A 23,013-nucleotide genomic window follows, 5' to 3' on the forward strand; every position below is an offset into this window, starting at 1 on the left:
TGACGCACGTACGTAGAGACACACTTTGATCTGCGCAAGTCACGGCCTTCGATCGGATTCAACGTGCAGCTAGAGATTCTCTCACAAAATCTCGCGCGTTGAATAGAAGTAGGCGCACATCAGCTGACTTCCATCTCACTACCCCCCCATCATCGGTTTGATATCCTTATAAACATCCCATCACGCCCGTAGAGTCTGGGCTGGGAAGGGGGGGGTAGATACAGATAGGAAAGAGAGAGAGAGAGAAAAAAAGGGCCAAACTGGTGTAGGAGAGCGTCGTCGATCAGTGCTGTTCGACGACGTCGATCGGTTCGCACGGGCGGCCAAACAAAGAGCGTTCGAACATTATCAAGTGCGTTAAAAAAAAATTTTTTTGATTTTTATCAGATTTTCAAACCAAAAGTTTTTGTTTTGTTTCGAGAGTCATGTTTTGAAAGAACGAAGAAGGGGGAAAAAAAAACTACCAACCGTTGACACTTTTTTTTTTCCACGCCACTCAGTTCGTTAAAAAAAAAAATAAAAAATCCAGACAGTGAAACAAAAGAACTCGCAACGATGGTAAGTGTTTCAATCATCATCTAATGGTGCTGGAAATCGGCTTAATCTTGCGTAGAAAAATGTGAATTTGCTATTTGTTTTTTTTAAAGTAGAAAATACGGAGGGAGGCTTTTGTAAGTGCCTCGTTGTTCAGTCGATTAGCTTTGAATTTGAATGATCAACTGATTGGTGGCTCATGCCACCAAAGATCTTGAAAGCTCTATATTTTTTTTTAAATTCCCAAATCCGAAAAAAAATGAAAGACTTTAGATGCAATTCGAACAGCTTTATGAGGATGATTTAAACCGGCCGCTGACGGGAAAGAGTCAAGTGGGAACACGCTAAACAATAAGCGTCTGCTGTCGTCATCAACGAGGGCGGCGTGTCCGACCCACGTGATATTTTTTTCTTTATATAGCCCGCGCACACACACGAAAAAAAAAGGAAAAAAGCAGAACGTAGAATTGCTGACGTCCGACGGCATTTTTCTTTTCTTGGCGTTCTTCTCGGTAAAAATAAAACGCGTATACACACAAACGCATAGCGTGACCCCATAAGGGCGAGCCTCCTACCACATTCTAATTCGGTACTATGTAGGTATGTTTCTTAGAAGTCGCTGCGTTTTGAACGCACCACGGGCTTTCTCTTTTTTTTTGTGAGTGCGTGTTGCGTTTGCAACCATCCCTGCGTTAAAGTTAAATCTAGTGCAGTCACTATATATGCATATCAGAAAGAGATAGACTTGCCCTCTTTTTTCCGCTTAACTGGGAGTTGTTCCAAAGCGGAGGGAGAAAAAGGGACAAAAGCCACTCTCGGGATGATGGAGGATGTTTGTCAGTGACAGTAGCGACTCATTTCTTTGTTGTCTCTTGTTTGATTTCATTCTCAATGAGATTACGAGTCCCGAGATTTGTTTTTCTCGCTTCTTCATTCGACTCTGTCCCGATGTCTAAGACACGCGAGGTTCCAAAGTTTGCGTGACCTATCGGACCGACTCCAGTCTGCCAGACACAGACCTCCCTCCCTCCCCCCACTAAACGCTTTCAATTTCTTTCAACCGTTTTCCCGTTCATTTACAAGATACACAATAAGAAAATGTCTGTATCAATAACAAGAGGGGGCGAAAACGTTTTAAAACTTGAAAGGCATCTGTTATTGACTCGGATTTTGAACCACAACTTTGTTGGACGGCGACCGAGTTAAAAGAATCAATAAAGTGCGCGTCAATCGTCTCATCGGCACCACAGATGCCGAGAATCCTCAGCAACGTTTTATATATTTTTTGTTTTTCGTTCTTTTCTTTTCTTATTTCTTTCCGCATCGCATGCCTCTTTTAGATGAAGGAGCGAGATCTTTAGAACTGTGTGGCACGTTGCCCAATCTTGTCTATATCGCTGCCGGTTCCGGTTGAACTATTTGACTTGTCCATTTGACATCCACCAGTTCTGTATTCTTTTGTTTTCTGGTCTTGGGCTGTAATATCGTTTAAGAAAAGGGAGGGCGGAAAAAAAAACACAAATAATTTAAAGATAACACATTTATTATTATTATTTTTAACTTGGGCTAAAGAATGTTCAGATGTTCATGTCTGTGTTGGGGGGTTAGAAAGGCAAATTGTGAGTGGACCGCTGGCACGTAGTGCGGTCAGTAACAAGTCTGGGACTGTTTAGACGTAATGGTCGACCATGTCTTATCTTTTCGATACCTACACTGTTGAAGCGCTAGCACTTGTTTTTAACCTAAACTCAACTTAATGTTTGACTTTGAAAGAAAAAATAAGAATTTTTTACACACACACAAAAATGAGACGTTTTTTCAATGGCCGGATGTGGGTTAGTAATAACATCCCGTTATTTGATTTTTCCAGCAAACTCATCTAAAAGAAAAGGAAAAAAAAAGTTTGAATCGATTATTAGTCTATTATAAGAAAAATGCTGCGATGAGTTTCCAACAGTTGATGGACTTTATCCAGGAAACTCAGTATCTCCTTCCTTTAGTCATCCACCCCCCAATATTCTTTCATTAAAAATTCGAATTCCATTAAAATTTCTCATTTCTTAATATTACACACTAAACTAGTGCCAAATGCTTCCGCGTCGTCGCTAGTAGACGAGGGGTGTCCACCGATCGTAACGACCCCGGTGTCGGGAGCCGCCGCACGTAGAGCTCGGCCCCGATCACATTCTAATCGGGGACACCGCTAACCTTCACCGATAAAAATGAATCGTGCAAGTTCGGACCGTTTTTCGGTGCGGAACGGTGCTATAATCGGGGAAGGCACCGAGCACCGAAATCACCGCCCCGATAAAGATCATCCCCGCACCGACTAAAAAGTTCCCCGATTGGCGCGGGGCCGAGCGCTAGCCGCACGCATATGTTTATAAGTGCGTTGCGTCGGCCTTGCTGACTAGAAAACCAGACCTCCCCCCCCCCCTCCTACTTCGTGCACACGCGTTTCCATTTCTCCTCCCCTTTTTTTTTCTTTTTCCCCCCACCATCTTTTCCCTTCTGTATACAATGCCCGTTTGCCTCGTTCACTCTCGCCGTTCACCGTTCGATAGAGACGACTGACTGGGTAACACTAGCGAGTTGCATCAGTCTTTCAGCCGCAGCCATGTTGTTCCGGTCGCTTTTATAGCTCCTGCTCGTACTCCTCAAATTCCCGCTCATTCGGCACGCCGCTCCACATTTTTTTTTTTTATAATTTATTTCTTTCCTCGTGGAATTAAAAATAAATAAAAAAAAAAAAAAAATCCTTAATCGTTTACAGCTATCCCCTAGTGTATCTGTGTCAAATTTTTCTTCTCATTTCATCGTGAAAAACTAAACCAGTGAGCCTTTTTTTTTCCCCAGTGAATTTTTTCCTTAAACACAAAGTGAAAAATTGCTTATTTCTCTCCATAAACGATCGTTTTTTTTTTCGATTTAAAAAAGAAAAGAGCAAAAATACAAAAAAACAAAATGTCGAGAGAAGATAAAAAACAGGTGAGAGATTTATAGATGTTTATTCTGCTTCGTGTTTTATCGCTGCGATATTTGCTTCGTGAGTTAGTTTTACCCTAAGCTTTATTCAGTTGGACGGTAGGCTCGTGGGGGGGGCGGTAGGCAAATACAGCCAGCGAGGCAAATAACGGCCCAGCTCGCGGCCTGATCAATCACGATCAAAACCGGTTTTTGTGTGTGCCTCCCCTGTATATTTTAATAACAAATGGAATTGTGTTAATCGTTCTTTATTTTTTTTTGGTGGGGGGGTGTTTCCATGGCAACAGAATGTCAGTTTCAAACGTTTTAAAGGTCCACGCTGTCGAAATTGGTCGAATAATTTATATCGGCTTTAAAACATTTATTTTTCCCCCTTTCTTGTTCTTTTTTCCTTACTCTTTTGATTGATTCGTTAGATCCATTGACTGTTATTCTTAGAAGAAGGAGGGGAAAAAAAGGGGTGATGCAAGAAAGAAATGCCGCATTCATTTTCTCCGCTCATTAAAAGAAAAAGAACGGACACAGCGGCTAATTGCGGGTTCTTTCATTATCGGCATCATCCAGCGTTGCCTTTAAAACCAACTTCAATTGCAATTGATATCCTATACTAGTTGCGCAGACGTGTAGAATTGTTTGGTTATTTTCAGCCAAACAAGTCATTGTGAAAGCGATCCACGTTAAGGTTATTTTTCCTGTTTAAATAATGACAAGGACGACCCCGAGAAATCCCAAAACGACAAACAAGGATACAATGTTCATTATTACAAAACGTGCCCTTTTACCTGCCGATTCAAACATGCTAACCACGGAAAGTGCACGTGATTGAACCCCAGTCATCCAACGTCCGACGTTATCCATCTACAATTTCTATTTTCTTTGTCCCTCTATTTACTTAACTCGAAGGTGAAAACTTCGTGAAGGAAAATGTTATAAAAAAAACGACAGTTCAAAGTCATTCTATACATCGTGGTCGTAGTTGTGTTATCGCATCAGACCCTTCTCTTCCCCCTAATGTTACACGATAGGTTTTTAGCCAGCGGCCGAAATTCAGAAGCTAAATAACAACAGTCAGCTAACAAAAGAAGGGACGAAAAGAAACAAGAAAACGATCATTTTCAAAATTCTAAAATTGTAATTCATGTATGTATCGAATGCCTTGGCCAGCAAAGCCTGGAACACGCTCACGGCCACACCAATCGACTGTTCCACTATTTCGCCATACAATTTGAACCCCCCCATTCAATAGAATTAAACGGCATAAGATGGAGAAGAGACCGGAATCAGATGCTGATTTGATATATATATTTATGTTTCATTTGAGTTGCTGTAATTTAATGATGGCCGAATGTCCGGTTTCATTGCACACTCACAAAACTGAACACATGACACCCCGACTAGCTCTGTGCTTATCATTATGAGAAGATTGGAATTTGACGACGTGTGATCAAACGCGTTAGCATTTCTCTGGCAGTCAGGTCCTTTTTTCTTCTTCCTTTTTGCTTTCTTTGAACTGATATTTAAATAGGTTAACTTTAACTGGCCAACACCGACAGGAAATCTCGCCAGACTTTTGATAATTCCAGTAGCTTTTTTTCGGAATTGTTCCCACCGTCAAATGCGATCCCTCCGCACGGCTTAAATTTGTTTAATGTCTTCCCCCCCCCCCCACGTCATCGTTCGTAGGCTTAGTGTTTCGCGTAGGGCAACAATAGTTATTACAAGAATGACTCGCATGTCGTTCATCCGGCGGATTGCGCAGTTTGCAAAGCCAGACGATCACAAAGGACAGGGTCACCGTCCTATCCGTACGGCAGATCTTATTACAAGTACAAACGTACAGACCGGGTTCTTTTTTTGTTGTTGTTGTATTTTCCCCCTCTGATGGATAGTCTTTGTTGTTAGCCCCCTAAGGGTCATCCGGGTCATCCGGCCATAGTTTTAAAAAAAAAGAAAGGGGGGGGGGCAGTAGGGGGTAGAAGGGGAGGAATGTTCCTCTATTTTACGTCTTTCCCTCCACACAGCGATGTCTGGATGGTTGCCTAGTAACCATAATGCTAGGGGTTTTTTGTTGTGGAAAAAATGATAAAAAATGTTTTGACGTTAAGGTGGGGCTTAATTTTTGACATTTTGTTGTTTTTCAAATCCAAAGGGGCAGAGTAAACAAGATGCCAAAGGAGCGGATGCTGAAGCCAACGCAGAGGAATGCGACGGAGATGACATCTGTGAGGTAATTGCAACGAACACCGCACGCAATCCTTTTTAATCCAAAAATCCAATATTAATCAATTCAAATTTGGCGCCGTTCATTTTTTGTGTGCACAACCATTACAGATCCACGATATTCCAATTCCGCCGGACGGTGGATGGGGATGGGTCATCGTCATGTCTTCCTTCCTGTGCAATCTCATCGTCGACGGCATTGCCTACACGTTTGGTGTCTTCCTTCCGAAATTCGTCGTCTACTTCAACGAAGGCAAAGGAACAGTGGCCTGGGTCGGTTCACTGCTGGCCGGCGTCTACCTCAGCTGCGGGCCCATCGTCGGCGCGCTCACCAACAAATTCGGCTGCCGGACCACCTGTATTATGGGCAGCATAGTGGGCATGGCCGCTTTCGCTCTGTCCACCCTCTCCGAATCGGTGGCCATGTTGATGGTCACCTACGGCATCATCGGTGGCATCGGATTCGGACTGATTTACCTGCCGGCCATCGTCTCCGTCGGCTATTATTTCGAAAAGAAACGGGCGCTGGCCACGGGCATCGCCGTCTGCGGCTCCGGTTTCGGTACGTTCGTCTTTGCACCGCTGGCCGCCATGTTGCTGGAACATTACGACTGGAAAGGAGCAAATCTCATCCTTGCGGGCATCATTTTGAATTGCGCCGTGAGTTGTTTTTTGTTTGGTTTTATTACGAAGAGAAACTTCAATTGAAAAATCATTCCTTTTTTTGACTGGGAAAATGTCCAGGTTTTCGGTTCACTGATGAGGCCTCTTGAAGCGCCCAAGAAAAAATGCAAGCCCCTATTGCAGCGGATGGCCGAAGATAAAGCGGCACAGTTGGAGCGTGGCTCTCTCATGGGTTCTCAATATTTCATGGTCCAGTTGGCCGACGGCTCCTACGAGAAGAGGCTCAAAGTGCCTGTCAACGTCGATCCTGGAGTGCACTCTAGTTTCGATCTGGATGAGGTGATTATTTCTTTTTTTTTTTTCTCAGTGACATCTGTTTCATACAGAAGACACACAAACGATTGGGAAGAAATTCTCAGATTTTCAGCATCAGCGTTTAAACTGTTTTTTTCTGGTGGGGGGTTTGGACATATCCAGCTGGCCGGAGCCCATGCTGCTGCGCGGATGCCGACCATCAGTGAAGCAAAAAGCGATCCAGTCAACGGCGATGCTGCCCAGCAAGAAAAGAAGGAAGATAAACAAATGAAGAACGCCCAATTGAAAGATAACCTGGAAGAAGATCCCAAAGAGAGTGACAAACTCATCGATGAAGGTATCCACATCCAAAATCAATTTTGAATTCGTTTTCAAAACGTTTTCGTCTACATTTTATGTTTCTTCTGTTCTGATAGTCAAAGCTGCGGTCGCTTTAAGAGGAAGTCGCAACAGCGTATCCAACGGTGAGGCGAGCAACTTGAAGCGCCGTTCGGGCGCCTATGGTAGCAAAGATGATGTGAACAGCTTATCGGCATCGAAAAAAGATTTAGCCGCCCGTCCGTTGGCTCGTAAAGATGTCCTCTACACCGGAAGCGTCACCAATCTACCTGAATATCAAAGCCAAAAATCGTTAGCTTCCTACCGCCAGAGTATCGTCTCGATCCCTAAAGCCGTGCAGACGGGCAAAGCTGGACAGGGCAAAAAATCGGGCGGCGGTTGCTGCACTTGCATACCGGAAGCGACGCGAAAAGAAATGTCCGGCCTGATGGATTTCTCCCTGATGAAAGATCCCGTCTTCCTCTTCCTCGGCGTTTCCAACGTCTTCGGCATGTTGGGATTCTACGTCCCGTTTGTCTACATCATCGACGCGGCCACCACTAAAGTGCGTTCTATCAATTGATTGCTGGACACAATTGAATGAATGAATTACTTCATTTTCGTTGTGTTTTGTTTCCAGGATATTGATGAAGAAACGGCCGCTTTCCTCTTGTCCATTATTGGCATCACCAATACAGTTGGCCGTCTCATTTCCGGCTACATTTCCGACTTCCCGGCCGTCGATTCGCTTTTCGTCACCAATGTCTGTATCGCCGTTAGTGGCGTGGCCGTCTTCTGCGTCCCGTTCTGCAATAACTACGTTGGATTCTGCATCGCCTCTGGCGTGTTTGGCCTCTTCTCCTGTACGTCATCAGATAATTTGATTTCATTGGACATAATTTTGACATACTTTGCTAATGTGTCGTTTGATGCACAGCGGCTTTCATTGCCCTCACTTCTATTGTGCTGGTCGATTTGTTGGGCATCGCACAACTCACCAACGCATTTGGACTCTTGTGTTTACTGAGAGGTGTGGCCGCTATTGTTGGACCCCCACTAGCAGGTATTTCAATTATTTCAATTAATTATGGACGTTTTGTTTCAAATTCGGTTCATTTTAGGTTCCGTTTTTGATATGACGCAAAGCTACGACGTTCCGTTCTGGCTGGCCGGCATCTTCCTCTTTATCTCGTCAGCCATTTCATTCATGGTGCCGTGCGTGAGACGTTGGGTCAAGCGCAAAGAAGTCGCCCTTACGGCTAAAACAGCAGGTAAAATTGTTATTTTTAGAAAGAAAAAAAAAAAAGATAAGTCCAACGGTCAAATTGACGGACAATAAATGCGAATGAAACACAAAGGATATCCTTAGGAAATAGAATCGCATCGTTGTCCGTCTTACGTGGTCTTATTTTTCTTCAAGGAAGATCGAATTTCTTGTTGTTCTTAATTCATTGTTGTTTTTTTTATTAGGTGAAATGAAACAACTTAAATCCAGTGAAGATGCAACAAGAGCCGTTCAAACATAGGCGACCGGTCTAACTATTTGAATTATTTTTATTCTTTCTTCCTTGTTTTGTTTTTGTTTTTAGGTTAATCTTACATCAAAGTATATTAGTCAATTTTAAAGCATGAAATTCGAAGATGTGTAGATTTCTTAAAAAAAAAAAGAAAAGAAAAAATGACAAAGAAAGAAAATTGACGTCTCATCCTCTGGTGCGTGAGCTCAACAGCTCCATTTACAAAGTTCTTCCTGTTACGAAAGGCGCTGCTTTGGTTTCATTTTCATTTAGTGAGATAAGTTTTTCATATGATTCATCTAAACATCAAAGCAAAACAAGGATGGAAAAAGTTAAAAAAAGAAAAGATATATTATTTCCCAACTAAATTTCCCCATCGTGCAATTTATCACGGCATGAAAACCTTGGGGAAAACAAGACAGGCGCCGCCAATATAGTTCATTTGCGCCAGTTGAAACCAGCTTGCCACTTCCTATAGAACATCATTAATGACAGACGAGACGATTTCTTTCTCTGCTCTTCCTGACCTTTCCTCCATATCTTGTTTGTCCTCTTCAGCTATTGTTGGTCAATAGAGCATTACGAAATGTTTAGGATCCATATTTCCCCCCCAACAATTAACTATCATCGTCTATATAACGATCATCTGTTGCAAAAAGAATCATTTTGGCAAAAAATGACGTTAAATGTTATTTCAATCGTTGGTTTTTCATCGTTGTCGATTAGCCGAAGCAAAAAAAGAAAGATGGCGGAGCGGAGAAAAGTGGATATGTTTGTTCGTGTTTCATCCTATATACAATGAAGATGATTAATGTTATTGTTTCACAAAAACAATATATTAACTAATTGTCGACCCGTTGCTGATTGATGTAATTCTTGCTCGACCTCTTACGAAACATTAGATTATGCTCAATGAATGAATGTCTGAATAAAGGAATGAAAGACGAGAGAAACGAATACAATAGATCAGCAGAAACAGAGTACTCTGAAGCTTTTTAAGTTATGAGGGAAAGCACATCGTACAGTATGGCCTGAGCCTGAATACAATCAAACTCGTCGCAAAATTCTTGGCATGAATCGGGAATAATTCAATCCAATAAAAGCTCATGTCGTCGTTTATTTGTAGCAAACGAAACACAAAATGCTCGTAAAGATTCTGACTTCTGAGCACGTGGAATTTTCTTTTTCACACATTTGAAATGGTCGTTAAATCGTAGACGTTGCAACGCGGTGTATCGATTTTTTGATCTTTCGAGACTGAGGCGCCCGTTCTTGACGTATAGAACAACATCATGCATTTTGGTTGGGGACCGCCATTGGCTTTGCACAGCAGACGCCGGTTGCCCTCCCCCCCCAGTCGTTCAAAACCTTTTTTTCCCCTCGATTTGTGTCGTTGTTCAAGTCAGTCTGGCTGTTGCGTCTGACGAGGCCACTCGTGCCTCTGTGTTTGCGTTCTACAAGCAATTTTTTCATTGCGTTTATTCCTCGTTTTTTTTGTTGTTATTCTTCGTTTTTTTGTGTGTGTATTTTTGTTCGTTGTTTTTTCTTTCTGGAAATTCATTTCCCGTTCACAATCAGATATCGGTATCGTTTTGCGGCCATTTCTTCTTTCGATTTTCCTGTCTGCAAGATCGCCGACGAATTTGTAAGTGTGCATTTTCATCATCTTTTTTATTTTTAATTGTGGCCAATTAAACCGGTAGTTTTTGACGTTTCGTCCTCACTTGTTTATTATGATTTTGAAAGAGCTTTTGAAAGAGCTTTTGAAATCGCCGTTCACTTGATAACCTTTTCGTAGAAATAATTGGTGACGTCGTTATTTTTGCTGCTGGCTCAACTCGAATTTCACGTGTTTCCCAAGTGAAACTGTTACGCCGTCTGCTTTTTTTCCCTCTCTTTTTGAACCGATAAACCACACGTGTTCTAATCGAACGTGTTTTTCATTCTCTACAGTTGTGGACGTGCACATTCACGTTGTTAATTTAAAAAAAAAAAGATAATGGCAGACCAGTTTTTCGCATTGTATCACGTTCAAATCAAAGTGAAGTCTGTTACGCAAAAGTGTACTTGGACTTTTTGGGTTATCTAATTGATTTCCCTCCATCGTTTCGTCTTGGACCAAACCGCATTTTCAAAGCAAGCGGTTTTTTCTTTCTTCCCTCGCCTTTCACGCGTGTTGTTACGAGTGAAAGGCGACGCCCCAAGCTTCGAAATTTGCGACCGAATTCTTCCCCCATTTACAATCTCCTATAAATGGATTTTACGAAAATCATATATCCATTCAGTGAATTATACAATGTCTTCACACAGCATTTCGTGTTCAAATATTTTACGCCACATCATTTGAAGAACGTTTCTCTTCCCACTCCAAACCAGTTTCACAATATTTAACTATCGTAAGTGGTAAGCCTTTTTTTTCTCTCCAACTTCCCCTAAATAATTCTGAAGGCATTTTTTTTTTCAAAGCAACCTTATACAAACGACGAGGTAACGTGACAACACGAAGAGAAAGATCGAATGTCGTGGATAGGATCGAATTCACTATAGTGAGACTTACAGCCATGTTTGTTTAATCCCCTTTTCTTTTTGGGCAAGAAGAACGTAATAGAAGAACGTCGGCAGAATAGGGTCATACCGTGAAAGCGACATCCACCCTCTTTTCTGTCTTTTTGGTTTCCTCTTTCGAGCGACGCTTTTTATTCAAAAGAATTACAAAAACAAAACAAGAGAAGGGATTCGATTCGTTTGGTACCGCATCCAGCGTGTCGTGACTCATTCTATTGGGGTTTCTCTTTTTTATTATTTTTTTTTTTGTATGTAATGTCGTGACATTTTTGTTTTTGCTGGAGGAAATGTTCGAAACTATAAGGGGAAAAACAAAACAAAGGGGGAAGAATGTTATCTCGATTACGCATATAACCATAGATTCCTTGCGTGTTAAGAGAACTAATATCCTTTTTTTTTTGTTTTCCTGTTTTTTTTTTGGGGGAGAGGGGGATTTAATTCACGGTGTTGCCGGTTCGTGAAATGTCTGGCCCGGTTGGAAAAAAAAAACTGGCCGGTTGGCCAACGTTCTTATTGCTTCACCTGCACACAAACAGGAACGCTTCAAATGAACTAGATTTATTTTATTTTTAGTTTGGTTCTAATAATAGAACCGGCATTGTATTACGCGCGCATCGTGCGTGATTTTTAATTTGGGAATTGTTCGTTTGGCATTGGAGGATTTGTTTTTCAACTCAACAATTTTTGACATCTTAATTAGATCGATCGAAGTTTTAAAACGAAACTGAAAGGGATCGAAACAAGAACGTTGTCTTTTCCAGTGCGGATGCACTGGTATTGGTTGAAAGACAGCTGTAGGGGGATAGTTAGGAAAAGGCGGACTTGGGGGGGGAGGTTACGTATCTAGCGGACAAAACTGGCGGCCTTTACACGTGCGACTCTGGTTCGAGGGGAACCCTGTGTTAGCGCACCAACATTAGTCGAATCGGCTCTCTACGCAGTTCGAAAAGCACGGGGTTTTTCTTTCACCCCAGCCGGGCTCCATTTTGAAAAGTAGGTCAGGCAAAACAAAAAAATTATTTTCAAAAGCCCTTCATCCTCTTTTCCCGCTGTGATGAACCCTCCCGTCTTTTTTCAGAGGATGCCACCACAAAATAAATCATCAAATAAAAGATAATGGATTTAAAAAAAAAACAACATCCCCCGCCCTCCAGCAGCAATAAAAAATGCTCCGCCCTTAAAAAAAATATACATATATTTTGTTTTAATTTGAACAATGCTACTTTTCCTGTTAGTCTTCTGTTAGGTTTGTTGAGATTTTTCGTTTTACAGTGTACAGCAGAAAAAGGCTATCAGTAGTTCAACTGACAGTAATGGATGATCGTCATGGCAACCGTGACGCCGTATGCGGTAATCTCGTTAAAGCAAACACGATTGCTTTTTGACGCTGAACTACGCACTTTGCACGACGACATTCCTTTTGTTTTTGTTTCGTCTCATTTTCACTTTGAAAATGAAATTTCGGTTTCATCTGTGCACAACCCCCCGCAATCATTTGTTAAACGAATTTTCTTTTTTTTTTTTTTTTACTCGATTTTGACAGAAGTGGAACTGATTTGAAATAAATAAAATTAAGATGGCCAACAACAAATCGGTGGAACTGAAGCAGATGAAAAACGGCGAGATCGTGGAAGACGATGCGGATGATGGACCACCGCACATTGTGCCTCCCGATGGCGGATGGGGCTGGGTCGTTATGATAGCCTCTTTCTTCTGCAACATCATCGTCGATGGCATCATCTTTTCTTTCGGCCTCGTCGTCACTAATTTGGCTGAAAGTTTCGACGTGCCCGTCTCTACCGTCTCGTGGGTAGCGTCTCTCCTGGCCGGATTCTACCTTCTCGCCGGTACGTGCTAGCACTCGCTCACTTCTTACCCCAATGACCTCACCGAAACTGGTCAACGCCTTATCTGATCACAGAGTAGACCTTTCCATTCAAAATAAGGGCCCTTTCTTTCCCGTTAGTTTGTGAACGCGTGTGGGTTCTGAACGTGATTTCATTTTGCATAGAAACAAAGAAATCCTGCAATTTTCTTTAGTATGGTCTAACTAATCAATGCAATATTTTGCAGGACCGTTCGTGTCGTCTTTAGCGACTCGTTTCGGATTTCGGTTGGTGGCGTGCGCCGGCAGCGTCGTTGCCGGATTGAGCTTTGCTGTCGCATCGCTGGCCATGTCGGTTGAGTTCCTCTACGTCTTCATCGGCGTATTGGGTGGCATCGGTATGGGACTTGTCTACGTTCCAGCCGTCGTTGCCGTCGGTTTTTACTTTGAAAAAAGGCGAGCCCTGGCCACCGGCATCGCCGTTTGCGGCTCTGGTATTGGTACCTTTGTCCTGGCACCTTTCACTACGTGGCTCCTCGGTTATTACGGATGGCGTGGAACGCTTCTCATCCACGTAAAAAGAAAACTCTCTTTCGCTTACTGACTTAATGGCTTCGTTCTTTATGCGTTTAGCCTCGAGTCGGTTTTTCTTTTTCAACGACGCAGTGTAATACGTAATCGTTTTGTTTCCATATTTTGAAACGACTATACAGGGCGGTCTGGTGTTGAACTGCGCCATTTTTGGCGCCATGTTTCGACCTCTGGAACCGGCCAAGAAAAAATCTGTTCGTCGTCAATTGGCCGACGAGGAGGTCTCTGCTGGAACTCCGTTGATGGTGAGGATCAAAAAAGAGCGAGACGAGAAACTGCGCAGCGACGAACGGCAGGAGACGACCCAGACGGACCACTTTCACTCATCTACCAATTCGTTGAACAACACGGTTAAATTGGTGGGCATTAAAAGCAAACGGTCGTCGACATTGACCGATTCGTCCGCGTCTCTCGGCAAAAAAGAGACGCCATTGCTGGCGGCTGGGGGCAGCAAACGATCGCTGGCCAATCAAGACGACGTCCGGCCATTGAATCGCGACGATGCCTTTTACACTGGCAGTCTGCAACGTTTACCTCAATACAGAGAGAACCCCGCCAGCTATCACGCATCTGTTACGCGGGTAATTTAATTAGAAAAAAAAAATTTTAAATGTTGACATTTTCATTCATTTCGATGTTTGCTTGGATTTAAGATTCCCGACGCTGTCGACGAAGCCGACGGAGGCAAAAAATCTTCGCGATGCATGCGAGCCGTTTCTTCGTTGATCCAATTTTCGCTCTTTAAATCTGCCACGTTCGATTTGCTCTGCTTTTCGAGTTTCATCACTTTCCTCGGTTTTTTCGTGCCGTTCATGTTCCTGGCCGCCCGTGCCGAGCAATTGGGAGCCGATAAAGAGTCTGCCTCTTTTCTGCTGTCCATCATCGGCGTGACCAACACGGTGGGTCGTGTCGTTTGCGGAGCTCTCTCCGATCATCCCAAAGTGAATGTTCTCTTCGTCAACAACGCTGCCTTGACACTTGGCGGCGTTGTCACCATCGCCACGCCCTTTTTCCCGGCCTACGAGATGCTCATTGTCTACGCTTGCCTTTTCGGCTTGTCCATCGGTTTGTTTTTAATCATTTAATTTTTAATTTTTCTCCTTTTTTTTAATAACGACATTTTCAAATGCAGCGTGTTTCGCATCGCTGCGTTCCATCCTTATGGTCGAACTGCTCGGTCTGGAGAATTTGACCAACGCCTTTGGTCTCTGTCTGATGTTCACTGGTGTGTCGGCCACGGTGGGCGGTCCATTAGCCAGTACGTGTTCAATTTCATAAAATTTTATTTTTATTTTTAAATTTATGTTTAGTTGTGAGTTATGAATAATGAATTTTTTGTTTTGTTTTTTAAAAAATGCCACAGGTATGTTTTTTGATGCAACCAACGATTACGACGCCTCTTTCTACTTGTCTGGCTCCATGATTCTCATTTCTGGCATCCTCTGTTATCCGCTCGGTTACATCAACCGATGGGAAAAGAGGCGCAACAATGCCGCCCAGCATAATAAACAAAAAGTGAAGCCCGTTCCCGAACCGGAACCACTAGCCGTTGCGTAACAGGAAATTTCGGTTTGGTTTTTTTCTCTTTTTCCCCGTGCCTCTCCAACGTACTATTTACGTGTATATAGTACTTACGATTGCATTAGACACTCTTTTTTTTTTTAAATAATGCAATTGTTAAAAGAAAATGTGGAGAATTGAAAGGAATAGAAACAAAATCAGTAACGTTGTGGATAACGCAAAGATATGGACGAACCTCAGCCACCCTTTTCGTGACTACCTTATTCAAATATCCCCCCCAGAAACATGCTATGTTAAATATGCGATGGACTTTGAAGTGTACCAATTGTGCAAAAAGGATGACTCGTCCCGGTGAGTGTCTTTAAACGTTTGTCAATTTTTTTGTTTTTTGTTTTTTCTATCAATTCTCCAGTTCCACTAAATATCTAACACCGAATTTTGGTAAAGATGGGAAAGACGTTTATTTTGAATGCTATGCTCTAGAAACAAATGCTGCAACATATCTTTAAATGTTAGATCATATGGGCATTCAAATTGGGAATCTATTTTTCTTTGTGTCTTTGGACGACTGCTGTGTTCTATATGCATTTAATATTTGAATAATTAGGGAATAAAAGAAACCTGTTAGGTCAGAATGAAAAGCTATACAGGAAATCGAATCTGTACAATAATTCAAACAATTATTACATTTTTTTAATTCGTTTATCACGTCTTTTTTTTTTTCCAGTCTTGATTATTTGGCAACCCTTGCCTTTTTTCCTAGTGTAACCCGTGTTTGCACGATTCAAATAAAATTTAAATACGGCGGGCGCCGTATTTTCCCCCATTCAAACGTAGACGCAGGTGCACCAGCCCAACTGTTAACCACCTGTACACACACATGGGGGCTTATTTCGATCGACGCCGCACAGGTGTTGTACAACGCGTCCATATGGAAATGGGCCACGCCTGAAGAACCCCCAGCTGGAACGAACTCAGCAGCCCGAGGGTTTTGAACGAAGGAGGTATCACCTTTTCTTTTTCAGGTCTGGAACAACGCTGCTTTCTAATCGTAACAGAGAATGGTAACACCAATTTTTAAAGTGGGTCAACCTTCTTGGATGTCTGCAGAGGGGCAACATCACGAACAAAACAGTTTGAAACAAACGCAAGTCGAACGTTTCCGTTGATTCTTCCAAGTTGCTCAAGTGACTCACAAGTTGTCGTCTGTCTTCTGTTGAAGGTATGTAAGTGAAATTTAAATGGTAACTGAACTATTTTCTAACTTACCTTGAAATTAACCTATTTTACTCTTTGTTTCATTGCATATTCAAACAGAAATGAATGGCGATGAAAATCCATTTGGAGGCAAAAGCAGCCGGCCAAACAATTCGTCGGTGAGAAGAATCGATCCTACTACGTCGGACTGTGAAATAGATTACACGACGGCAAATAAAAGACCGCAAATTTTGGCTGCTTTGGCAGGTAAATTTCAATTGGAATACAAACAAATAACTAATTCATTCATCGATTATTTTTAGCTGCTTTCAGTGCGTTTGCCATGGGCGCTACGTTGGGATGGTCTTCGCCCGTTCAGCCTCAACTGCAACAGAATTCCACGTTAAACGCCGTGACAGATGGAAACAGCACGTGGTTTATCAACCTGGATGACGATCAAATCTCGTGGGTAGGATCTTTAATCAACATCGGAGCTTCAATCGGAGCCATTTGCGGAGGCTATTTGATGGACAGATTCGGACGGGTCCTCGTTTTGATGGCCATTTCCGTCCCTTATTTAACTGGATGGCTCCTGATAGCCTTAGGTGTCAATCCGGGTAATATCCAAATTCTAATTGTCGAACATTTTTACCATTTGAACTTGTTGAAATGATTTAATCCCCAGCGATGTTGTACATTGGCCGCTTATTGGGCGGACTAGCAGCCGGAATCAGTTGCGCAGTGGCTCCTTGTTACATTGGTACGTCTCTCCCCTCTGTTTTCTATTGCAATACTAAGTCTAATAGGGGCATTCTAGGTGAAATAGCCACACCTAACGTTCGTGGAACTGTCGGCTTCTTTTTCTCTACCAATATCGGACTGGGCATTTTATTCACAAGTCTACTAGGACTCGGATTGGACTGGCGATGGATCTCGGGCCTATGTGCCATCACTCCGCTTGTCCTCTTCACTATTCTATACCCTGTTCCTGAGTCCCCCTATTTTCTCGTCAAAAACGGTGAATTATTTAGTTGCTGTTACGTCATTATCAGCGTCATAATCGTGTCCTTTTAATTTGGTGTGGGTTGAATCCTAACAAGGTGACGTCGAGAAGGCCAGCAAAAGTCTGCAATGGCTTCGAGGAAGTCGATTCAACGTGGATGCTGAACTAACTCGGATAAAAGCTCGTGTTAGCGAGGACAAAACGGAGAGGTTGCACTTGACAGACTTCCTACGACCGTGGGCTTACAAGCCCATATTGATTGGAGTGGCCGTCATGATTTTCCAGCAATTCTCCGGTCTCAACGCGGCCTTGTTTTACTCGGTTGAAATCCTTCAAGTGGCCGGCTCTAAATTAGACGCATTGGTCGCTGCTGTGGTTGTCATCATAACGCTGGTATACAAATAATTGTTTCTAACAATAGTTTAATTGAAATTTTATTAAATATTTTAATCCATCCCAGCTCGTAGGCAATTTTCTCGGAGCTGTTGTCGTCAGCAGAATAGGCCGCCGTCCTTTGTTTATGATCTCTGAAGCAACGGCATGTCTTTCCATGTGCGCCCTTGGAGCCTATTTTCACATCTTATCCAACGATCAGGACACGGCTGGATCGTTGTCATGGTTACCGCTGACATCACTCATTGTGTTCATCTCCGGAATCGGCATGGGACTGGGTCCGCTTCCTTGGTTAATTTCCAGCGAGGTCCTACCGGCTAAAATCAGAGGCCAGGGCAGTTCGATTGCAGCGTTGGCTAATTTCGGATTGTCATTTATCGTCACCAAGACTTTCATCGACATCCAGCGTGCGGTAACGCCGGCAGGTGCGTTCTGGTTCTACGGTGGATTCTGTTTCCTCGGTATTCTGTTCGCCCTGTTCCTCCTTCCGGAAACGAAAGACAAGACGTCGGAAGAAATTGGGGCTTTCTTCGCGGCCGAAGCCGTTGAACGCAATCAACGTGAATAAAGTTGGTAGTTAATATTCCTACCAATTCCGTCTTTATTGTTGATGCTTATTCAATGATTAATTCTGAATGTTTTTATTACTAGGATGAGAGTACAAATGTAAGAGCACATATTTTTCCTAAGCAAAACAAGTTGACATTATATGAGATTATTTTTAGACAACAAACGTTTCAAGTTAATAAAAGGACGTAGTATATTTATCCTGTTAATTGTTGGCTCTTTTTCCCTTTTTGCTAGGGGGTTTACGTTTGGTGCGTTATAAGATGACGATTGCAGTGCGGATGCTCTTTAAAGGTTTAGACATCGATTCAACGTGACGCTCAAACTGTAAGCTGCAGTGAGCATAAACCAGTCAACAGCTTACACAGTTAAGTATTATCTAAATTGTTAAAGTTGATTAGATGTGGCCTCTTAATTAAAACCAACCAAAAACGAAACCGGAAGACTTGCTGAAAATCGGAGAAAATTTTTTTAAGTTAAAATGCGGTTCATCCGTCGCATTATTTTATACTTGACTTACCTTTATTGGGTTATTATTTGTTTATATTCACGTCTGGCTCAAGCCACGTGTAGTTTTCTCTCCCACCATTTTTTCTTTTTAATTTATATGTCCTTTATACTGCTGATTGTCCGTGAAAACGTTGTTGCAATCACACGGGGGTCAGTGTACCATGGGCTCGGTGTCAGGTAATCGGTCAGTTTATTATTCGTTACGGATTTTTCCTTTTTCGTCCACGCTATGACACGCTCCGTCGGCTGTGACGCATTTTTACTATTTTACGATGTTTTGTTTTGTTTTCGCGAACGCGGTCAAAGTAAATCAGGGACGAGAACGAAGAACAATCGAAATGACACCCAAACATCATTCCACGTTCCAAATTAAAATTCACATCTTTAAAAGGTTAAACTAATTCATTCCGTTTAATTATGATGTCCATCTTCATCTATACTTTATGTCCTTTACTAGAAGATTCCGCGTGCATCTTTCACTTTAGCCGTCATTCAGAATTTGAATGGCAGCTGCCATCCGTGAGTTGAACGCTTTTCGTGATGATGCACTCACGAAAAAAAAAGGATTAATCATTGATTTAGATATTTTTGATTATCAGACGCTCAACTCTTTTCAACGAACTTTATTGGGTATCAACTCGATGTCCACAAACTAAAGAAAGAGAAGGCCGCATTTTTAACTTTGTTTATCGACTCCTTCCACCACTAATTTTCCCAAAACTCTTTACCCGCAAACAGAAACCTTCTTGCACCGCCCTACCAGTTTCAATGAAAGAACGTCTAATTTTCAACATTGCTGATAGACGCACTTGAATTGCAGGTGCTCACGTTGCGAACATGCAAGGTCTGCTCCGTGACGGCTTCATTTGGAGCCAACTACTCACGATTCAGAGATAGTTGTTTATCACTCAGCTACCTGTTTTCCTTCTACTGCCTTTTTCATGTGACTGTATATGCCCCCCGCAAAGGATTACTTACATTTCAATCCTTTTCAAAAAGCTATACTGTTCAACGGAACGAGCTTCTCTTGTTATTTCCGTCTCGTCCGACCTCGAACCTTCCATTTGTTGGACCGTAACTGATTCGCGTCTATTGTGCTGCCAAGAAAGGCTCGGAGCAATTTTTTTAAAGTGTCATCGTCGAAGACTAACGGGAGCGCTCAATTATTTGATCATCAAGGCTTTCAGCGTTTCAAGTTCAAACTGCCCCATTCAAATATGGTAGCATAAAAAAATTTATAATTCCGTTTTTTTTTTGGTACGACGTTATGTAAGGTATTCTAACTAAGAAATTTGAGTTACTTTCTATAGCATTTGCTTTTTGAATGTAAAGGCTTTCGTTATGCACGAGCAAAAACACTTTGAAGTTCATTAAAAAAAAAAAACAGCATATATACGGATGTGTTTGTGCATTGCAATCGTATCTAAAGATTGCATATCTAAAGTTGATAATGAGATGCAAATTACATCCTTTTAGGATCATTTTTGTTATCCCTTGAAATAAAATATATATCTATATGTCATGCTGGGATTTATCGAGTTTCGCAGAAACATGTTAACTCCAAATCATTTTCAAGGGGAGCACCGTGCAAGGCTGCCGTAGACCAAACTGTCCAGTTGTGCGTGAAGCGGAACAACAAGTTATGGTACCTATAAGGTGCAGGAGATTCAAGGTAATCACTTTGTTTATGTGTTATTGAATCCACCCGTTCAATTGTTTAACAAAATAAAAAAAAAAATGTTTACATGGATTTTAAAGAGTAAAAACGAAGAAAATAAAAGGGGTAAGGGGGAGGAGTTAACGTATATCCAAAGAGTTGACATCATTTTTTATTATAGCGACCGAATGGCCAGCATCGTGGACGCAGGTTTGCGCCGGCTTTTTATAATAAAATGTGTGCGCATCGTCACAAACGAAATTAGATCATAGTGCGAAGTCGGAGCTCGCGGACACACATTTTTTGTGTTCCTCCCGCGGAAACAAACGCTAGCCAGTAGCGTGTTATTTCGAGAGGTGGACATTGAGAGCAGGTAACGTCAATCTAATTTTAGACGAGCATCATCCTGTCGGGCCGCAATTGCAAACAAATGTGGTGTGTGCCCTTGTCATTTATTTGAAGAAGCATTACCAGTGACACGCACTCACACGTGTGCGTGCGTGAGTCACGCTACTCGTAAATGAATTGCGCATACTTTTACGGCGTCTTAATTTGTTTTGTTTGTAATTACGAACTTTATGGTCCGCCCAATTTTTTAGTTGCATTTGTTTCGGGGGGGGGTATCTGTGGGACTGCAGTGTTTATGACGTATATACGTTTGCTGTAATCAAACATTAAATTTACACATAGTTTAGAGCAATGGAAGCGTTAAATGCAGCCTTTGTTGGAGATGACGGCAAAACGGTGGTGATTGATAGCATCCCGTCTTCTACGGTGCAACTAACGCCGTTGAAGCCGGAAATTGATTACTCAACAGCAAGAAAAAGGCCGCAGATTGGAGCTGCTCTGGCTGGTAAAAACAATTCACTGTGGCACATGTGGTGGCACATGTGGTGCCGCTCTGCTTTACAATTTTTTTTTTTTTCAATGCATTATCCAATCAAAATGCCATTTTGGGCGTTAGCTGCTTTTAGTGCGTTCCTTTTGGGAACGACGCTCGGCTGGTCGTCACCTGTTCAACCACAACTGCAACAAATTGCTGGCGCAAATGAAACCACTTTGAAAATGATGTGGAACATACGTCTCGATGATGACCAAATGTCGTGGGTTGGTTCACTGTTGAATATCGGGGCGCTTTTCGGAGCCCTTTGCGGAGGATTCCTGATGGACACGTTCGGACGTCGTTTCATCCTTATGACGATGACATCACCTTATATCATTGGCTGGCTAATGATTAGCCTCGCAATCGATTCAAGTGAATAAGCCTTTAATTTTGAACAGTTCAAAATGATGATTAATCCTATTTTTTTTTTAGGTATGCTCTATGTCGGTCGAATTATTGTGGGATTTTCCGGTGGAGTCTGTTCAGCTATTGCACCTTGCTACATTGGTAAGATATCAATTTGAAATGATTGAAACTGGATTTTTAATTGAAATTAATTCCGTCTAGGTGAGATCTCAACTCCGACTATGCGAGGAATAGTTGGATTTTTCTTCTCGGTCAATCTTGCGTCTGGTTTACTAGTTACTAGTCTGATGGGATTGTGGATGGACTGGCGATGGATATCGGTGATTTGCACGATCGAGCCAATCGTTTTCTTGATTGGCTTAATCTTTATTCCAGAATCTCCGTACTATTTGATTAAGAAAGGTCGGTTAAAGGACCTACACGTTGTTCTTTGTTATAACATATAATTTTTGAACAAAAGGACGGCAAGATGATGCGTGCGGAGCTCTTTGTTGGCTACGAGGTTCTAGTTACAACATCAAATCGGAATTGTATCAGATAGAATGCCGTGTACAAGAGGATGACAAAGAAGCTTATCAGCTCTCTGATCTCTATCAGCCGTGGTTGCTTAAACCTATTCTGATTGGCGTAGTTTTAATGACGCTGCAGCAATTCTCGGGTCTCAACGCTTTGTCATTTAATGCGGCCGAGATTTTCAGGGTGGCAGATTTCACTTTTAACCGTCTCATTTGCGTAGTCATTATCAACGCCGTACAGGTATACACGTTCACAATATCTTTCACGAATTATGCCGATGATTTTGTTTTTCTTCAGGTTTTATCTGTTGTCTTTTCTTCTACGGTTCTGGTCAAAACATTCAACCGCAGGCTATTGTTCATCACCTCAGAAGGATTAGCTTGTCTTTCAATGCTTTGCATGGGTCTTTTCTTTTTCAATTTGGACACGTCAAATGCTCAGATGATGGCCCACTTCAAATGGGTTCCGTTGACATCGATGATCGTCTTTTTCGCCGCCATCGGCTTAGGTTTAGGAGCTTTGCCGTGGCTCATATCCAGCGAAATTCTACCGCCAAGATTTCGAGGACCCGGTAGTTCGATTATTGCCTTCACCAATTTTGCAATGTCGTTTGCAGTCACCAAGACATTCGTGGACATGCAGCGAGTGATGACGCACGCCGGTGTGTTTTGGTTTTACGCAGGTGTCTCATTCATTGGCATTCTGTTTGGCTTGTTTCTACTGCCGGAAACTAAAGATCGAACATCGAATCAAATCCAAGCTGCTTTTAAAACCAATGGTACTTAAATCTTCTTTTGTGCGCACAGCACTCAAAAGGGTTCCTATCAAATTTCAAAAGTAATTATATTTGTAAATTGAATACATTTTTTTAATGGTGCAAACAAATCACACCCGAGTGGATGTGTC

The 23,013-nt window shown here is 42.2% G+C and overlaps 4 protein-coding genes across 10 annotated transcripts; all 4 read left to right on the forward strand.

Moving 5' to 3' along the window:
* The first annotated feature begins 167 nt into the window (after positions 1 to 167).
* LOC116922821 (monocarboxylate transporter 14) lies at positions 168 to 9,489 on the forward strand. Of its 2 annotated transcripts, none has more exons than XM_032929270.2 (10): positions 168 to 558; positions 5,669 to 5,746; positions 5,851 to 6,399; positions 6,484 to 6,702; positions 6,841 to 7,015; positions 7,095 to 7,561; positions 7,637 to 7,859; positions 7,934 to 8,059; positions 8,118 to 8,267; positions 8,467 to 9,489. In XM_032929270.2, exons 1-10 carry the CDS (start codon positions 556 to 558, stop codon positions 8,520 to 8,522), a joined length of 2,046 nt encoding a protein of 681 aa, XP_032785161.2. In that variant the 5' UTR covers positions 168 to 555; the 3' UTR covers positions 8,523 to 9,489. The 2 variants fall into 2 exon arrangements, with proteins under 2 accessions (XP_032785161.2, XP_032785160.2); XM_032929269.2 differs by lacking the exon at positions 168 to 558 and adding an exon at positions 3,115 to 3,522.
* A 365-nt stretch (positions 9,490 to 9,854) lies between these two features.
* On the forward strand, positions 9,855 to 15,718 carry LOC116922845 (monocarboxylate transporter 14). Of its 2 annotated transcripts, none has more exons than XM_032929300.2 (7): positions 9,855 to 10,158; positions 12,622 to 12,925; positions 13,152 to 13,477; positions 13,617 to 14,075; positions 14,148 to 14,559; positions 14,627 to 14,752; positions 14,858 to 15,718. In XM_032929300.2, exons 2-7 carry the CDS (start codon positions 12,655 to 12,657, stop codon positions 15,049 to 15,051), a joined length of 1,788 nt encoding a protein of 595 aa, XP_032785191.1. In that variant the 5' UTR covers positions 9,855 to 10,158; positions 12,622 to 12,654; the 3' UTR covers positions 15,052 to 15,718. The 2 variants fall into 2 exon arrangements, with proteins under 2 accessions (XP_032785191.1, XP_032785192.1); XM_032929301.2 differs by lacking the exon at positions 9,855 to 10,158 and adding an exon at positions 10,674 to 10,909.
* A 134-nt stretch (positions 15,719 to 15,852) lies between these two features.
* Positions 15,853 to 20,202, forward strand: LOC116922882 (facilitated trehalose transporter Tret1). 4 transcript variants are annotated; one of them, XM_045173508.1, is made up of 9 exons: positions 15,853 to 16,040; positions 16,126 to 16,237; positions 16,333 to 16,479; positions 16,536 to 16,829; positions 16,898 to 16,972; positions 17,030 to 17,230; positions 17,313 to 17,608; positions 17,676 to 18,181; positions 18,413 to 20,202. In XM_045173508.1, the coding sequence occupies exons 3-8, from the start codon at positions 16,335 to 16,337 to the stop codon at positions 18,174 to 18,176; spliced, it is 1,512 nt and encodes a 503-aa protein (XP_045029443.1). In that variant the 5' UTR covers positions 15,853 to 16,040; positions 16,126 to 16,237; positions 16,333 to 16,334; the 3' UTR covers positions 18,177 to 18,181; positions 18,413 to 20,202. The 4 variants fall into 4 exon arrangements, with proteins under 4 accessions (XP_045029443.1, XP_045029444.1, XP_032785234.2 ...); XM_045173509.1 differs by having other exon boundaries at positions 15,853 to 16,241; XM_032929343.2 differs by having other exon boundaries at positions 15,853 to 16,237.
* Positions 18,507 to 22,992, forward strand: LOC116922873 (solute carrier family 2, facilitated glucose transporter member 8). 2 transcript variants are annotated; one of them, XM_032929332.2, is made up of 8 exons: positions 18,507 to 18,542; positions 20,262 to 20,357; positions 21,033 to 21,195; positions 21,307 to 21,597; positions 21,658 to 21,732; positions 21,793 to 21,993; positions 22,052 to 22,347; positions 22,405 to 22,992. In XM_032929332.2, the coding sequence occupies exons 2-8, from the start codon at positions 20,328 to 20,330 to the stop codon at positions 22,891 to 22,893; spliced, it is 1,545 nt and encodes a 514-aa protein (XP_032785223.2). In that variant the 5' UTR covers positions 18,507 to 18,542; positions 20,262 to 20,327; the 3' UTR covers positions 22,894 to 22,992. The 2 variants fall into 2 exon arrangements, with proteins under 2 accessions (XP_032785223.2, XP_032785224.2); XM_032929333.2 differs by lacking the exons at positions 18,507 to 18,542; positions 20,262 to 20,357 and adding an exon at positions 20,573 to 20,715.
* The last annotated feature ends 21 nt before the right edge of the window (positions 22,993 to 23,013 follow it).

The sequence above is a fragment of the Daphnia magna genome, linkage group LG5 (assembly GCF_020631705.1).
Source record: "Daphnia magna isolate NIES linkage group LG5, ASM2063170v1.1, whole genome shotgun sequence".
NCBI classification, from domain to species: domain Eukaryota; kingdom Metazoa; phylum Arthropoda; class Branchiopoda; order Diplostraca; family Daphniidae; genus Daphnia; species Daphnia magna.